The 16008-nt window shown below is 39.8% G+C and overlaps 2 protein-coding genes across 7 annotated transcripts in view; one reads left to right on the forward strand and one right to left on the reverse strand.

Moving 5' to 3' along the window:
- Positions 1-300: 300 nt before the first annotated feature.
- On the reverse strand, positions 301-8957 carry vrk1 (VRK serine/threonine kinase 1). 2 transcript variants are annotated; one of them, XM_008400138.1, is made up of 13 exons: positions 8849-8957; positions 7336-7514; positions 7144-7199; positions 5648-5717; positions 5063-5150; positions 4594-4702; positions 3880-3972; positions 3104-3236; positions 2562-2682; positions 2412-2470; positions 1951-2120; positions 1141-1231; positions 301-597 (listed from the first exon to the last, which is right to left on the reverse strand). In XM_008400138.1, the coding sequence occupies exons 2-13, from the start codon at positions 7493-7495 to the stop codon at positions 455-457; spliced, it is 1293 nt and encodes a 430-aa protein (XP_008398360.1). In that variant the 5' UTR covers positions 7496-7514; positions 8849-8957; the 3' UTR covers positions 301-454. The 2 variants fall into 2 exon arrangements, with proteins under 2 accessions (XP_008398360.1, XP_008398359.1); XM_008400137.2 differs by lacking the exon at positions 8849-8957 and adding an exon at positions 8068-8623.
- A 324-nt stretch (positions 8958-9281) lies between these two features.
- LOC103458972 (protein phosphatase 1 regulatory subunit 37) overlaps positions 9282-16008 on the forward strand; it is a 40448-nt gene continuing 33721 nt past the window's right edge. For 3 of the 5 annotated variants that reach the window (XM_008400131.2, XM_008400132.2, XM_008400135.2), the window contains exons 1-2: positions 10339-10624; positions 11187-11287. In XM_008400131.2, coding sequence (XP_008398353.1) covers positions 10480-10624; positions 11187-11287 — 246 coding nt within the window. In that variant the 5' untranslated portion in view covers positions 10339-10479. Of the gene's footprint in view, positions 9318-10338; positions 10625-11186; positions 11288-16008 lie in introns of those variants that run through there. The other 2 variants (XM_008400134.2, XM_008400136.2) reach the window with 2 other exon arrangements.

Genomic DNA, 16008 nt, shown 5'->3' on the forward strand with positions numbered 1-16008 from the left:
AAACAGGAAGAGTGTCCCGCATTTTATCTCTTAATTTTTAATCAGCACCTCTGCAGGACATAACACCTTCCAAAGATTTGGGTGTCAAACAGGGCTCTTACAGCCAGGCTGTTTAATGTGCACGACTACTTCTAATGAGCTAAACAGAGCGCAATATAAAAGCTTTCAATGTGCAGAAAATCAGTGAAATATCACAGAAATTCCAACAAAACGAGTTATGCTGCTTATAAAGATAAATTCCGACAGAAATTGAAAAATAACTGATAAATTAGTGTAGCAGTGGCTGAAATTACAAAAATATTAGTTTAAGTTCCTCTTTATTTCAACAACTCTGGCTTCACTCAGGCACAGACAAACATTTTTCAGAGTATTACTACATAAAAAAAAACAGTTCAATGTTTAAGAAGCAGCAGAAACAGAAAGAAAAAGGAGGAGTGTAGAAACAGATGAACATTTAGGAGTCGACTTTCTTTCTTCCTCTGGTCTGCCGGGCAAGTCCAGGCGACGTCTGGGTTGCCATGTCCACCAGTTTGGATTTCTTGTCACCCTTTCGAGCTCTGGGAGCAGCTTTGGAGCTTTCCTTCTTTCCATTGACCTCTGCAGGAGGAAAATCAGCTCCATAATTCACTGAACAGGACTGACTCAACCCGCAGTAAAAAGCCACGAACAATACATGTAGCAGATGAAAAGTAATATATCACAATAAATACATGAGCAATATCAACAGATAATATGTCTGAACTCCAAACTAGAATCCAACAGAATTCTGGGAGATGTAGGCAGAGGAAAGGCTTTAGATGCACAACCAGCTAGGCAAGTTTGGTAGCATCAACAAACTCACTCGCTTTCCGGTTACCTAGCAACAACCTGTTGAGCAACGTGCACAGCAGCAGTTTCATGTTTTTGCCACTGTGCTTCATAACTTCATAATAAAAACAACAGCGAAATATTAAACAAGAGAACGAGTAAAACAACTTCAGAGGAGACTGTGGTTGAAACAGAAAAAGTCATGTCATCAGTTTGGTTGTATTTCAGACATTTAAAACAAAAACTAGTCAATAATTATCGATATCGACCGATATGAAAACCTTATACTGTGATATATCATCAAGCCCTACATGCATGTTGTTGGAATCTCACCTTTTTCCTTTGAAGGCTTCCTTTTCTTGACAGAACTTCCTTCAGCATCGTTCTCCTCCATTTTGTCTGCTGCTTTCTTCCTCTTGGTCACCTTTTAAAGTCAGAAATTAAAATAATAGAATGTGATCTGTTCTTTAGTTTATTCTTTTACTTTATTGTGTAAAAATTGTCATTGTTGAAGAAAAATGTTAATCAGTATATCTTCTCCTGTGCAGTTGCACTGCTACAAATCTGTACTTCTTTTTTCTGGCCATTAAAATACCAGAAACATCTCCAGTTCAAGTCTCACAGTTCAGAGGGCAACATAAACGTGACAGGAATCATGACCCAGGCAGAGCTGCAGCTCCAGTTGGGGGCTGAAAGAAGAACCGCTGATGAACTCAGTCAGAGACCGACGTCTATGAAAGACGACTTTCTCCCGCCACCCGTTTCTCTCCATCACTCCTCCTCCCCTTTATCTACTGCTGCATTTTGATGCCTAATGATGGCCACGCGGCGCCTGCTGAGGTGAACAGATTGGCAGGATAATTACATACAATAACCAGCGCAGAGACCCGGCAACCTTTTGGCTGGAAACGCTGGTCCCTGGTGGTATCTTCCATATGCACAAAGAGCAAACGTGGCACAGAAACAAAGAGCGCAGAACAATGGCAGCGGCATAAAATAAAAAGGTGGAAAAAAGAAACTGGATCAGGATGAGTTTTATGTGACTCCAAGGGACTGATTTGAAATGCAAACGGCTATCCAACAGATTATGAACCGATTTCTGAAAGTCTCAGAATGTGTGTATGCACATGTGTGTGTGCTGACCTTGGCAGGAGGTGTTGTCACTCTGCTGACAGGTGTGAACTCCAGCTGGCCGTCATCTTTCGCCTGGATGCTCTTCAGCCCGTTCTGCAGGATGGATCGCAGCTTCTTGTACGGAGGCGTGTCTTCGTAGTTTAGAGACTTCACTTCCTCCATGAACTTCTGGAGCTCATCTAGAACATGGGCACACCTGCGTCAGCTTCAATTATACAGCCATTTAAACGGGTTGAGGTCTATTGTGTTCAGAGAAATGTTGCTTTATTATGATGGCTGAAGTTCAGGGAAGCAGAAGAAAGAAGAAGATCAAATGTCTCTGCCTTAAAGAGGAGGGGACAGCCAACACAAAAACAACCAATCACAACGATTTTCTGTCTTAATAAAACAATTGACCTAAAATTACAACTGTTGTTGCATTTTAGCACCTGGTTGGAATAAAGAGAGCTAACTTTCAGTTCTCTTCTCACCTGGTTTTTCTTGAGGGGGGAAACACTTGGACAGAAAATCAGAGATGTCTTCCTGACTCCTAGGAGGGGAAGACATGTAATGCATATTTAGGATATTTGGAGAAAGCCAAGCGATTCCAGCTGCAGCCCGGATTTTGTCCCAAGTCCCACCTGATCTTGGAGTCTCTGACGTAAAGCGGGTCCTGCAGCCGGTCCTCCCAGGGGAGCCGACCACAGAGCCACTGGACCATGCAGAAACCGAGGATCTGCAGGTCGCTGCGCCTGGAGGGAGCTGCAGCCAAAAAAATAAATAAATAAAAAAAACAAAAAACAGAGCAAGTTCAATCACACCAAGAACAGCTGAAAGGAATACGATAAGTCCAGCCTGATATAATAAGACACTGTTTAAATCCACTTATTCACTTTGTTTTCCCATCAAGAGATCAATATTAATCTAATTCCAGAGAATCTTCCTAGTTTAACACACAGGCTTGGACATATCAGCCCCTCACTCACCACATCACTGATCCATAAAAGTAATAACACTGCGGACTGTGTTTTTTATTTTATTAACACTACTGAGCATACAACACCGTTCAGATTGCTTACCAAGATTGGCCGAGATTAACAGTGAAATAATTTCATTTTACCGGGTGAAAGAAAAGGCTAATTTAAAAACATTGGATCAACCAGATTGTGTCATTTGGACCTACATGCTCCTTTGTGGGCGTCGATGCTGGTGAACTCGATGGTTCCGTCGTGACATTTCTTCGGGTCTTCTTTGTACTCCTTGGGGACGCCGTCAGGTGCGTACCTGTAAGCCAGCCCGTAATCGACCAGGTAAACCTGCAAGATGGCGCATATGTTCATTTACACACCTCATAGGCTCGGGGGTGCAGTCAGACGTTAAGAAGAAGCTGAAGATGACTTGGTGTGTTGCATGATGAGACAGTGCTGCACAGTTTCCTCCAGGTTGGACAAAACAGTCAAATTACAACAGGAAACGGAGACAGGAAAATCTTTGCTTATTTCCACAAATCCTGAGTCCGTTTGGGTTTTAATAAAGAAGCTATGTGAAAACCCTGCAGCTCAGAAAAGGGAGCTTTAAGAGCATAAAAAAAAAATTAATCTAAAAACAGCCACTCTACATGATGCTGAAATCCCGCAGGGCTGATTTTTAAATTGTCATTTATAAATAGCTCTTTAATAACAACACCACTGATACATTATTAATCTCCAAATTAAATATTTGCCCCCACCCCCACCTTGTTTGCTGGAAAAATCTCAAAGCTGCTTCCTTTTAATCTCACACACACACACATGCTCTGCAGGCTTTAATTGAGTCTAATGAAGCAATTTGAGTGTATAACAATAAAAAAACACACACACACAAACACAATCATCTCAGGTCACAGAAAACACTGATTCTCAACTACAAAGAACATTTCTGATCTTGAACCTGCAGCTTTCTGGTTTCACTGGTACTGACCTGGTTGGGATCTTTGTGGCTCAGAAGCAGGTTTGATGCTTTGATGTCGGCGTGCACGTACTCGTGCTCGTGGATGAACTCCAGAGTGTCCAGCTGCACAGAGAAACAGGGAGGATGAGGAGATGATGAGAGCTGCATGAACCTGGATTTTAGTGTTTTGAACTAGAATTTCCTTCACAAGCAGACATTCACTACAGTGGTGAATAACAGGCTGACTCGGTTCACCACAGAGACATTTAAATGTCTCCTTGGGTGCTGGTTGGCTAGGTCTCCAAGCTACAGTTCTAAGAGTTTTCCTTCTTGGACGTTCAGCATATTAATCTTCCCTTTTTGATCTGAATTTCAAGCTGGAGATTTTGCTGTCAGTGTTTTCTGTGTTCTCCATGTTGCTAGCAATGATCCCTAATTTTGACGTTCCAGTCGTAACGTCAACGCTATTCAGCAATTTTTGACAGCTGCTTTGCTGTTATTTTTTTATATCCTTTTTGTAAATTTCAAATTTATAAAAACTAAAAATGTATTTAAAAAAATTATTTAAATTTGGAATTTATACATTTTTTTTATTAAAACTATAAAAATGTAAAGTTTTTACAAATTTCGAATTTATAAAAACTACGCAGTTTCTCGGAAATGCCTCAGATGTTTGGCATTTATTCAGAGTTCAGTAGAAGCTGCAAAAGGAAAATGAACAAACTGGAATGACTGGTGACCCACCAGGCGGAGGCCGAGCTGCAGGACCAGTTTTCTAGGGAATTTCTTTCCACATTCCTCAAACTTCTTCTGCAGGTCAGTCCCGAGCCTGTCGATCACCATGAAGCGGTACCTGAAAAGAAAACAGAAGCACAGATGAAACACCCAACAGAAACATCATTCTTCCTTTTGCAACAAGTAGATTGATGAAATGTTGAAATGTGATCTAATCACATTTCAACATAAGCAGATTAGATACTGCTTATCAGATAAGCAGTATCTGCTTATCTGTTGTGATTTGCTTAATTTTAATACATATACATAAACCTTTGGCTAAGTTTAATTGCATTGAATGTGCTTCCTCAACAAACCCAATAGAAGTTAAATCCTTAAATCAGTTATTTTATAAAGAAGCATTTGAGATTCAAGCCTAAAAAGTAGCCTAAGAGGATTACAGTCATATTATAAAACATAAAAATGATCCTCAGCTCACCTTTTGTCCCCTTTGCTATGCAGACCTGAGCCCCAGTACCTGGGAACTCCCACATGCTTCAGCTTCTGCTCCTTCAACCAGATCTGAACTGCACAACAAGAGGAAACAATTAAATTAGAGATGGTGTTGGTTGCTCAAACTTCCAAAGAAAACTATGATGTACTAGAGTAGGAACGCCATGAGATTACAGTTCTGTATGTTGCAAGGTGTGTGTGTGTTTGTCCAGCGTGGCTGGGAGCTAATCTGCTGCTGGGACAAATATTTACCAACAACGTGAGAGTCCCACATGAATAAAAGATGAGCCTTTGCTTCCTTAGTAATATAGCAGTTAATTGTCAGGGGAGATTGACATTTGGATTGTTATTATATAAAATGCAGAGCGGTGGCCTGGGGGCCAGGAGAGCTCCGCCCTCCCCTCCCTCAGAGGAGCCCTCTGCAGCAACACACTGGTTTTAATTAAGAAAGTTGCCTTTGTTTTATTTGCTTGGCCTGCTGCAGACATGCTCGGTGTTCTGATCACAGGGTTAGCTCTGGGAGCTGATGGCTGATGATGATGATGATTGTGATGATGATGATGGGACTCACTGAGATCCGGCTTGGCAGCTCTCATGTAAAAATGCAGCTCAGAGAAGAGCGGTCCGTTTTCACTCGGCTCCTGCGGACACAACCACCACCGCCGGAGTTAGTCCACATTATTTATCCAGTAAAGAAAAAGAAAAAAAAAGGAGGATGTCCTAATTCATTAAAATTTTAGTGACGAGAAAAATCAATTTAAGCCACAGGGATACACTCCTGTATGAGCTGAATGGACCCACAGTTTGTGTTGGAGGGGACCGACTTCTTAAATGTACTCATTTTATATCCAACTGGCTGCAGGATTGAGTTCATACATTTGGAAGTAATGAAACTGCCAAATATTAATCTGTGTGTTTTATGGATGGAGAATTAAACAATGGAGGAAAGTCTGGAAAACGCTCAAATCAAATACCATACTTTTCCAGACTACAGAACTAAATTTCCCCTTTTAGTTCAGCTCTCGCTAAAGAGTACAAATCATGACAGATGCTGCTCCCACTTCCTCTACTTATCAACAAAACCATAAGATACTAGAACTTCTAAACTTGGAGCGGTACTTCATCCTCACCCTGGCATTTAACTCTTTTCCAGCTATAGACCTTGGCTTTGGGCTCTGAGCTGCTAATCTCTACGCAAGCTGCTTTTCACTTGCAGCAAATTCCTCTAGTTCTGTCTGAAGGTTCTGGAGTGTTTGAAATGAAGACAATATGGAAGAAATTCTCACCTTCAATCTGTTACAAAGTCCAACCACAAGGAAAGTCAAACACACATCGTTTTATTTTTGACCAGCAATCTAAACCAAATTTAACTGCTTGTATAGCAACCAAATGCCATATGGTAAGGGATCTAAAGACCACACGCGAGGATCATGGTTCTGAGGTTTTTTCATAATAAACTACAAATGACTAATGGTTGGGCTAACATTCAGGCATCCACATGCATTGTCATTGCATCGATTTTTTTTTTTGTCTGAAATGATGACAATACAGCGAGAAAGGTGCTGAGTTGGCAACAGTGGGCAACTATTGTTAACTGCAAATGTGCAGACATCACTCGGTGGGCATGTCTGTCAGTCAAACCTCTCACAGCAGAGCACTAGAGGACAGTGGTTGATTTTTAGACCTTTGTCGAGTTAAATAAGATCGATGGATAAGATCAACTTCACTTGTATCGGCTCGTCACCGATATCCCAAAACCAAGGAAATCAGGACCGATTTATCATGCACCTCTGATAGATTCCACTCTGTTGCAGTTAATGAGGCAGACGCTCTGGTTTTACTACAAATCACTTCTGCTGAAGTGAAAATGTTTTTTTCTGGACTCCCTCCAGGTAACAGATATACTTCTCCTCATTCAAGATTTTTCCAAACAGAAAACAAAACAACCCAATGATGTCTCAGTTTTTTTTTTTTTTTTTACTGTTTCAGAGGAAGTACCTCAGAAGGTGTTCATGTCATACAAAAATGTTGGGGACGTCTGAACAATGCAACCGTAATCTGTCTCACCACTTTGATGACATAGGGAGCATCTGGTCCAACGGGTTTGTCAGAATTTTGATCAGCTGGTGAAAAACAGAGTGAACGTTGGGAGTCGATAATGCTCATATAAAAAAAACATACCTTTTACAGAATCCTGTTTATATGTTTAAAATCAAACAAGCTCAGATGAAAAGCAAGTAGGTGCTGGGGGGTTCATACCCAGGTATAAGAGACCAAAGCCCCCCTTGCCGATTGGAGCTCCCAGCTTCCAGGACTTCTTTCCAGTATCTGTCAGGACTTCTCCAGGTGGGAACTCCTCTGCCAGCTTCCGCTTAGCAGGAGCTCTTCCTTTCCCCACTGCCTTGGCTTTAGGAGGCATCGGAAACGGACGGTTAGAGCTGTAAGAGATAATTCCAGATTTAAAGAATGAAGTTCCAATAGCTGGGCTCACAGACTGCAGCTTGCTACTAGATAGTTTTTCTTTTAAAAAACTGATATAAGGAAGCTGTGTGTGCTCTGATTGGCCAGCTGTGTCCAGAAGCTGAAACTTAATAGTTTTATTGATGGATAAACTGGTACATGCCCATAAAAATACTTTCAAAAATGATACACAAGGTTATTTTTTAAATCAAAAATTGTGACATTTGTATTCTAATACAGCAGGAAGGATAAGTGAGACTTAATGTCTCTTGATTCAAATAATAGAACTGTCAAGTTGCTGTTAGGGCTCACTCAATAAAAAAACATTGAAACATCATTAATAATAAAGGTTAAAAAATATTTAAGTCATCCTTCAAAGTTAGTGAAAAATGTTAAAAATGTTATTAAGTGCTTACAAACATTGTTGCATTAAAAAAACATTAATACATTTGTAACGTTAGGGTTCTTGCTTGAATGGATAGTACGGAGAGCAATATAATTTAATTTGTGAAGGTGAAGCTGTGAACTTACACAAAAATCCTAAATAATACAAATGGAGGACGGCAGATTAATTGGATGTTCATGGAGCTCTGGTTGTGGAAAATCGGAGAAGAACTGGAGCAAATTCCTGGTTTTAGCACCGACTTTGGTTCGAAATCACGAAAAGAAAAACCGCCCTAAGCTTGACAGATGTATCACTAACTGGATATCATCTTAACAATGCCATTCACAAATTTTCAACCATGATGAATCTGCACAACTGAGAGGAACATTGGAAGAAAGACGAGGCAGTACGAGCGTCTACATTTCCATCTCTGCGACCAAACAACTTTGTTGTGTTCAGTCACACGGTCGAATTGGGTGTCAGACATTCTGGCTGATGGATCTAAACGGAAGATCTGGGTGAAGTCGCGGCTGATGAGTTGTTAAAATGGAGTACAAACCAAACCACGTCCACTCGGTGCACAGATTTCCACACTGGGGAACAAGTGATGCTCAAACCCGGATATAAAAAGTGATGTCATCACGTAAACTAAGACAGTTCCGAGAAGTTTAGGAACCTGAAACGCACTAAAGGGTGTTCTTTCTCTACCATGCCATCAGTTTCTGTTTATAGTGTAAATGAATCTCTGTGTAACCAGATAAATGGCTTTAATGCTACCTGTGAGCCGCAGTGTAAACAAATATAACCGAAACACACACCGGTTAGCATCGTGCTAACTGCGCAGACTCACTACAACTGCTCAGATTAAAAATCTTAAATCTTGTGTATACGTCACCCATTGACGAGGATTAAAATAACAATACACACCCTGGATGTGTTCTTTATAGATGATCGTTGGCTAAAATTGTTCGAAGACAGACAAGCAGCAAAACTACCGCTCAGGAAGCGGCGTCACGGCGCTTACGCTTTCTATTGGCCCAGGACTACGCGTAACGGGCAGAACGTCAAGGTGCATTCAGGAAACAACAGCACCTCGGAAAATCTGTATTCGGACTCAAAATATACACCTCAGTCATCAGAAAGAACCGACGACGCATTTTATTTAAGAGTTAATATAGACGTAATTTATATAAATGATTCACCGAATAAAGCCTACAACAAATAATGCATATTTTTTACTAGTTTTCCCCTATACATACTAAAACATTAAGGTTCTTTTTCTTTAAAATTTCCCGTTTCTTGAAGTTATTGAACTATAATTCTGCCTGGCATGTCCTACCTACACTAAAACCACTTTGGACGCAGCAATACTACCGACGAAGAACGACTTCATGTGGTAAATTAATTTATAGGATGTTTAAATACAATTTGTATAAAACTTAGAAAACATAGCTGCACTCTTCAACCTAAAATGACAAATTGTCAACCAAGAAAACAACAACAAAATAAACCGATCTATAAATTGATTTCAAGGTTCGTAAAGTTAAACTAAAATGTCGAAATTTACCATTTATTTTTTCGTTGAAAACCCTACTTTTGAAATAAGTTGGTTGGAATTTGTAAATTAGTGCAGACTTTGTTTCCAGAAAGTGTTTATGAGCCCCATAATAGAGGGCAAATTATTGGTGCCAGTTTTGCAGCCGAATGGCCAACCTTTTCTTCAACTAGTCAGCCATGAGTTATACTTCTCTGTAAGTATTCAAGAGTCAAACGTGAATTCATTTAGCTGACGGCTTAAGCTTAGTTGAAAACGTGTTTTTTTACGGGACAGTCAAACATTTTGGATGAAGTTCATTTTAAAATAAAATAACAAAGACTAACATGTTTTGTGGATTTACTTCATTTGAAAGATCACGTGATTCTGATGCCTTGGGCCACTTACTGAAATTACCATATTTTTTTCAAATTCCTTTCCCTGTTCAAATTAACCTCTTTAGTTCATGTTTCCCTTAGTATTTGGTGCCGTCTAAAATAAATTATTGAACACAAGGATACTACTGAAGCAGTAAAAGATGAAAAATGGCTACCATTATGGCATGCAACTCTGAGATCAGAGGAGTTTTTGTTCAGTGTTGTTCTTTGTGCAAAATCAAAAGACATCAGTATGTGTGATGCTTTTCTCATAATGAAATGGAGAAAAAAAAATCCTTCACCTTTGCAGTCCATCTCCCAAATGTTGCTGCGAATGCTGCATTTAAATAGCAATGTAAATGTTGCAAGTCTTGTGTGTTTTGAATGTGTCATTTGATACAAACATATCGAGTATCACCTGCAACCTGGAGCACAACTCATGAATAAGATATTGGTTCTTCAGTGCATTGTTTCCAGGTGCCATCTAGCAGGGCGAGCAGCTGGAAGTGGGCCCCTGTTTGTTCCCCTTTCTCTTTGAAATCAGGAAAACTTCACTTTCCTTTCCCACGTCTTGGTCTCGTACATTGACTGAGCTAAACTGACTACACGTTTTTCTTTCGTTTGTTTTTTTTACCCATCTTGCTGTGATGACGCGCTGCAGTGATAGTGGTGAGGACAGCACAGAGAATCCAGACAGAAACCAGAAGAAGAGAAAGAAAAGGGGGAAACATGTGTCGTTCCCTCCTGATGAACAGATAGTGTCCGGCTTTGCAGAGGATGCAGGAGGAACAGGTGAGCTGCTGTTTGACTGCACATTTAGTTGAATTACAGTTGCAGGGGGGCTGAACAGACGATTACTGTGTACTTTGTTGAAATCAAAGGGCACTCAGTTTACTAAAAAGGTAGCCATGAAGTGTGGCAATAATTCTGTGAAGCTCCTTGGTCAAAGGAGCTTCACAGAACTTCGTTGGTCAAAATCTCTTCTCCTTGGGAGAAGTAGCCATGAGATAAGACAAACCAGCTGTGATCTGTCTGCATTTGTTTGAAAGACAAAATTTGAATTTGCAAGATGAAACCATGATTTGATCTAGTAGGAATTATGCACACATTTGTTTTTTATAGAAGCAATTTAAGTGGAAGAACCTAATGCGTAATTTCAAAAAAAAAAAAAAAGGCCCAAGTATTTAGCTCTGTGGAACCCCAGTGGAGAGTGAAAACAATGAGGTTTTCATTTAAGTTGAACTTTGTACCAGTATTTTATGGCAGCACCTATAACGGTTTCTTTTAAGCTCATTTGAGTTATTTTAGATGACTTTAGAAATATAAAAAAGGAAAAACTATTTTATTGCTTTAGATGATAGCTGTATCACCCTAATGGATGTAATTGGAGCTTATCAGCAGAGCTGCAGTAAACACCAGGTCCAACCCAGAGAGACCATCCTTCAGCAACTCCAGGTGTGTTGCATAATGTCTTTTGTGTAAATGTTTGCATTAGTGAAACTGTGAGTATTCAAAATGAACCCCAATGTAAAACCCATGCAACAAAAGCTAATTCCATCCTCAATGTTTCAGTAAGATTTAAAAGGGAGAGTACCAACCAGACACTGCCAATCAAATGCATTGATTCACTCATCCCCATCATAGTGAGCATCCCTATCAAAAAATTAGTTTTGTCAATTTGCTGTATGGAACATACAGATTTATACAATACCCAGGTTGACAGACATTCTTTTAAGATAAACTGTTTTTCAAAAGTAACCAAGGAAGAAAAACCTGGTCACTGTCTTGTAAATGTGTAAAAGCTCCAGAAGCTCATATGTGTCTTCCACAACATGATCTTATTGACATTTGATAATATTCGATGGCGTGACGGTAGCCATGAAGCTCAACATCCTTCACCATGTGGCGACTTTTGATGCTCATTGTCAGAGACAAACACTTCGAAGTGAAATATTGGTTTAACGGAAATGTGCATTTGCTTCCAAGCAGCATCAGCAACTCTGCACATAAAATAACTGCAACATGCAACGACATTACAGTTCTCCAGAAACGGATCAATATGACCACCACAACCCAGCACAAGTCAAGCCCGTCACAGCCAAATGTAGGCTACAGCTCTGATTAAAACTAAAAGGATTTCAAGACTCACAGAGGTAGAGAAACACTTTGCAGGCAAGTCGAGTATGAATATATGTTGTTGCATAATGCAAATGATTTGGTTCTAGCAGCCTGAGTCAGATTAGTTTACAAATCTTTTCATAATGTGAAAAATCTGTTTCTTGGGACTAAACAATATAAAACCTTATTTTTTATTTTAAAAAAATACTAATTTTCATAGAAAGTAAGTGCATGGTTAAGTTTACTCCATTTAGATCAGTATGTTTGTGTGTTGAAAAACAAAAAAAATAATAAAAAAAAATGTATTACAGTATGTTTTGGTTGTGTTGGTCAGGATTCTGAGAGCAGTGTTTTAGCCGCAGCTTTTAATTGTTTTGTTGTCGTTGTTTATTTGTTTTCTTATGGAAACCAATAGATTGGAACGATTGGAAACCAATCTTTAAAAAATATTATATACAGAAAATCAATGCGTTAAATAGACTTTTGGAAAATGTGATGAAGATTCAGAGCTGACCGCAGAGAGTTTGAGTTCCTCCTGGTTTGAACACATTTGGATCTACTACAGGAAGCTAACGAGTGTTACTCATGTCTGAGTTTATCCAAACTTTTGACCTTGGATAAGCAGGAGACGATGAATGTGTAGAGTTCTTTAAAGATTACGATTGTTTCATGAAAAAGTGGAGTGGTTAGGTCCCTGGGCAAAAATAACATTTCTAATGGAGTTTTTAAAGAAACTTTAAAATGTCCTTTCATTGACAAACAAGAAGAATTTGCGGTTTCAGTCTTTTTATCATCTCCATCACTTGAAGTTTGTTGCTTTATACCAGACGAAGATTTAATTAATCTCAGAATGTGGTCCCAAATGCCATAGATTCCAGTTTCCATAGCGTGCAGGAGATTTTTATTATTTTTTTTGCTTGTGTAAACTCAGTTTCACTCTCTCTCTTTACTAATATTCTTTATTCACATACGCAACACTCTCTTTTCCCCTCCAGTTTCTTGAGACATTCTTCGCCATTTATTATTCATTTTATGTACATATTCACTTTATTCTAACCTACCATGTTAAATCACTGCTCTCCACCTCTCCACTGCTGCATAAATTTCGCTGAAGATCAAGGGGAATTATTTGTGGGAAATTAGAGACGTAGCCATGCTAACATTAGGCATACAGAGGCCGAGGTGCTAATGAACCCTGCTGCACTGAAAACAAATGTAGGTGGTCTTTCTGAAACAGTAAAAATATGTATGTTTAAACATTCACTTAAGAGGGGAGATATTTAGACCTAAAAAAAAAAAGGCTGCATGTGAATGAATCTGTAATAAGACGATGCAAATCGAAAAGAAGAACGCCTAAAGAGCAAATTTATTAAATTAGGTCTTATAAGGCGTGCGGCGATCCCCCTGAGGATCAGCGCTGAAGACTATTTAAAGCTTTTTAAGAACCCACGAGGCCCTCTGCACTTCTTTGAAATGCTGTAAGTGGATAAAACAGTGCTGCTGCTGGTGACATCTTTATAAGAGTGGTAAACAATATTAGGTTAGAGCCAGCGGGGGTGGAGGCCGCCCCGCTTTGACTCTGATTTCACTGTGTGAACTCGAGTGCCGGTCTCTGTGATTAAAAAAGTAATTAGGCCGATCAAACCGGCTCTAAACGACGGCTTCTGAATGAAGAAGGAGCTTAACGGAGGAATGTTTTAAACACTTCAGGAGCTGCTTCAATTAAAGGTCAGAGTTTCTGCAATAACTCCAGATCACTTCTGAAAACAGGAACTTTTCCAAAGTCGCACAGAAAAAGTTAGCGAATTCCCACTTTGCACATTTGTAATAAAACTTATCAGTATGAAGGATGCTGATGGGTTCAACCAATGGAAGCCAAGATGCTGAAAAGTTAGAGAAGAAAAATGACTACGTTGGTTCCTTGTAATAATCACAATAATCCATCCATCCACCACTGCAAATTAAAGTTTTAAAAATATGTTAAATTGTAAAACGTATCTGAAACCCTCAAACCTACAGGCCTGATCTTTCTGTAAAAAAATCTAATCAAGCTCACTAGATAGTTTGTCATCAGAAGGACAATATGTCGTGGTCAGTTTTTTGAATGTTTTGCTATTTTGTTGCAGATCATCAGTCAAGATAAAATCTTCACTCCCACAGATTAATGGTTGATGCTAAACGGTGCATCAGTAGGAGTATTGTTTCTTTCTTTTTAAAAACACGCCATTTTGAACTGGTGCTGGACAAAAAGGAAAAGCAAAAAACAAAACACGTTTAGCACGTAGCCTATACCCTTTCTCTTTTCTTTTACCCCGTCTGTAAAGTGTCTTTGGGGAGCATTTTGAGCTGGACTAAAAGCAGTCATGGCTGCATTGCTTATCACAGTTATGATAATTTCCCAACGGTAGTCACCTATCTGGAATGGAAGATTGGAACAAGGCGTTTTTCAATATGGAACAGATGGGGGATTTGAAGACTGTTTGTGTTTTTAGTTCTGTTTGTGCCAAAACAATCCAAATCTACAATATCTACTCTTAAAATTTGCTCACAGAGCTCTTCTTCCACCAATAATTGGGCATCTTGTTGTTCTGGCACCGGACACTTGACGCTCGCTCTGCCTCTGGGGCTGCTTTGTGCATGTTGCATGGCGATGTCCAGGGATTCATTACTTTTGGATGAGAATTGTCAGGACCCTGGGAGATCTGATACAAGTTAAATGCCAGACAACCCTCTGGTCCATCTTTTGAACATGAAGTCTAATGTTTTACTCCTGTTATTCGGGCATATTCAGAAATGTTTTCAGATTGGTTCAGGGAATCAATGGATATTAAACATTATTTAGATCAAGCTGGTGAAAGATGCAATTTTACCCCCAGAAATGAACGACAAAGATTATCGCTGCAGAAAAATTCTCCCAATTCACTTCAGCAAATGCAATACACTGAAAAGTTTTATTAAACCGCGCTCTGTTTAGTAATTCAGTGAATTATAAACAATAAAAACAAAACAATCAGCTGTTTCCCATTAAGCCGAGTCAAAGCGACAGGCTGACTCACAGTTTTAATTTCAACATGTTTCCTGAGAAGTATCTTCCAACCCGCAGTTACAAACGGATTCCAGATTAGGAAGCTTTAAGTGTGAGTTTGTATTCTTTCCATGATGTTTGGAGAATAAGCTTAGAATTAGTTGCATGTTGGTAAATCTTCTAATGAACAGCTTAGTGCTTGTTTCCCTTGCAGATTATTCAGTTGAGTGGACTGAGGAGGAATCAATTACCACAACTTAACTTTCATTATTTATCCCACTGCCAACGGTTTCAAAAAAAAAAAAAAAAGACCACACTATATTTATGAGTAGATGCCTGCCTTTAAATCAGGGTCAAATTCAATTCCCTGAAATTGTATTTTCCTGGGATAAATCCCTCTGAGGATGAAGGATGGGAGGATTGGGGGAGGGAGAAGAACGAGAATCCCTCCAGAAATGAAAAGACAAGAGAAAATCTGTTTTTACAGACCACCGCTGCTTTCTCAGCTCTGTTGATTAGCATTAATGTTGCACTGCGGAAGTCTTCTCACACACAAACACACACAGAAAGCATCTCCCCTCACACTGCCCCCCTCCCCCCTCAACCCCCTTCTGCCTGTGTGATTCCAAAGGCTGGAGTTTTTTCCTTTTAAATTAAATGCATGCTGATTGTTATTGCGGCACCCCTCCCTCGTGTGGAATAGTCGAGGTAAATGTCACTAAGTAAGTGCTGCACTATTTTCCTGGCTGGTTGTTAGCAGCAAAATAAAAGCCCGGAGAGGTGGAGGGAGGAGGAGGAGGTGGAGGAGAGTTCCCGGTATCCGTGTTATCAGGAAGCAGCAGGAGGACCGGACATATGTCGCTCCTCTCATTACAGGCCGAGGCGGCGATAACGGGGCACTTAGTGGCACATTTGAAACGACAATCATGGCTGAAGGAGAAGCAGGGAGTTCAGGTCGGGATGAGCTTCACCGCAGGCCGCGCGCATTCACAGCCGTGCTTTATTTAAAACACACAACCTCCGCAGCCGTTCC

The sequence above is a fragment of the Poecilia reticulata genome, linkage group LG22 (genome assembly GCF_000633615.1).
Source record: "Poecilia reticulata strain Guanapo linkage group LG22, Guppy_female_1.0+MT, whole genome shotgun sequence".
Classification (NCBI taxonomy): Eukaryota; Metazoa; Chordata; class Actinopteri; order Cyprinodontiformes; family Poeciliidae; genus Poecilia; species Poecilia reticulata.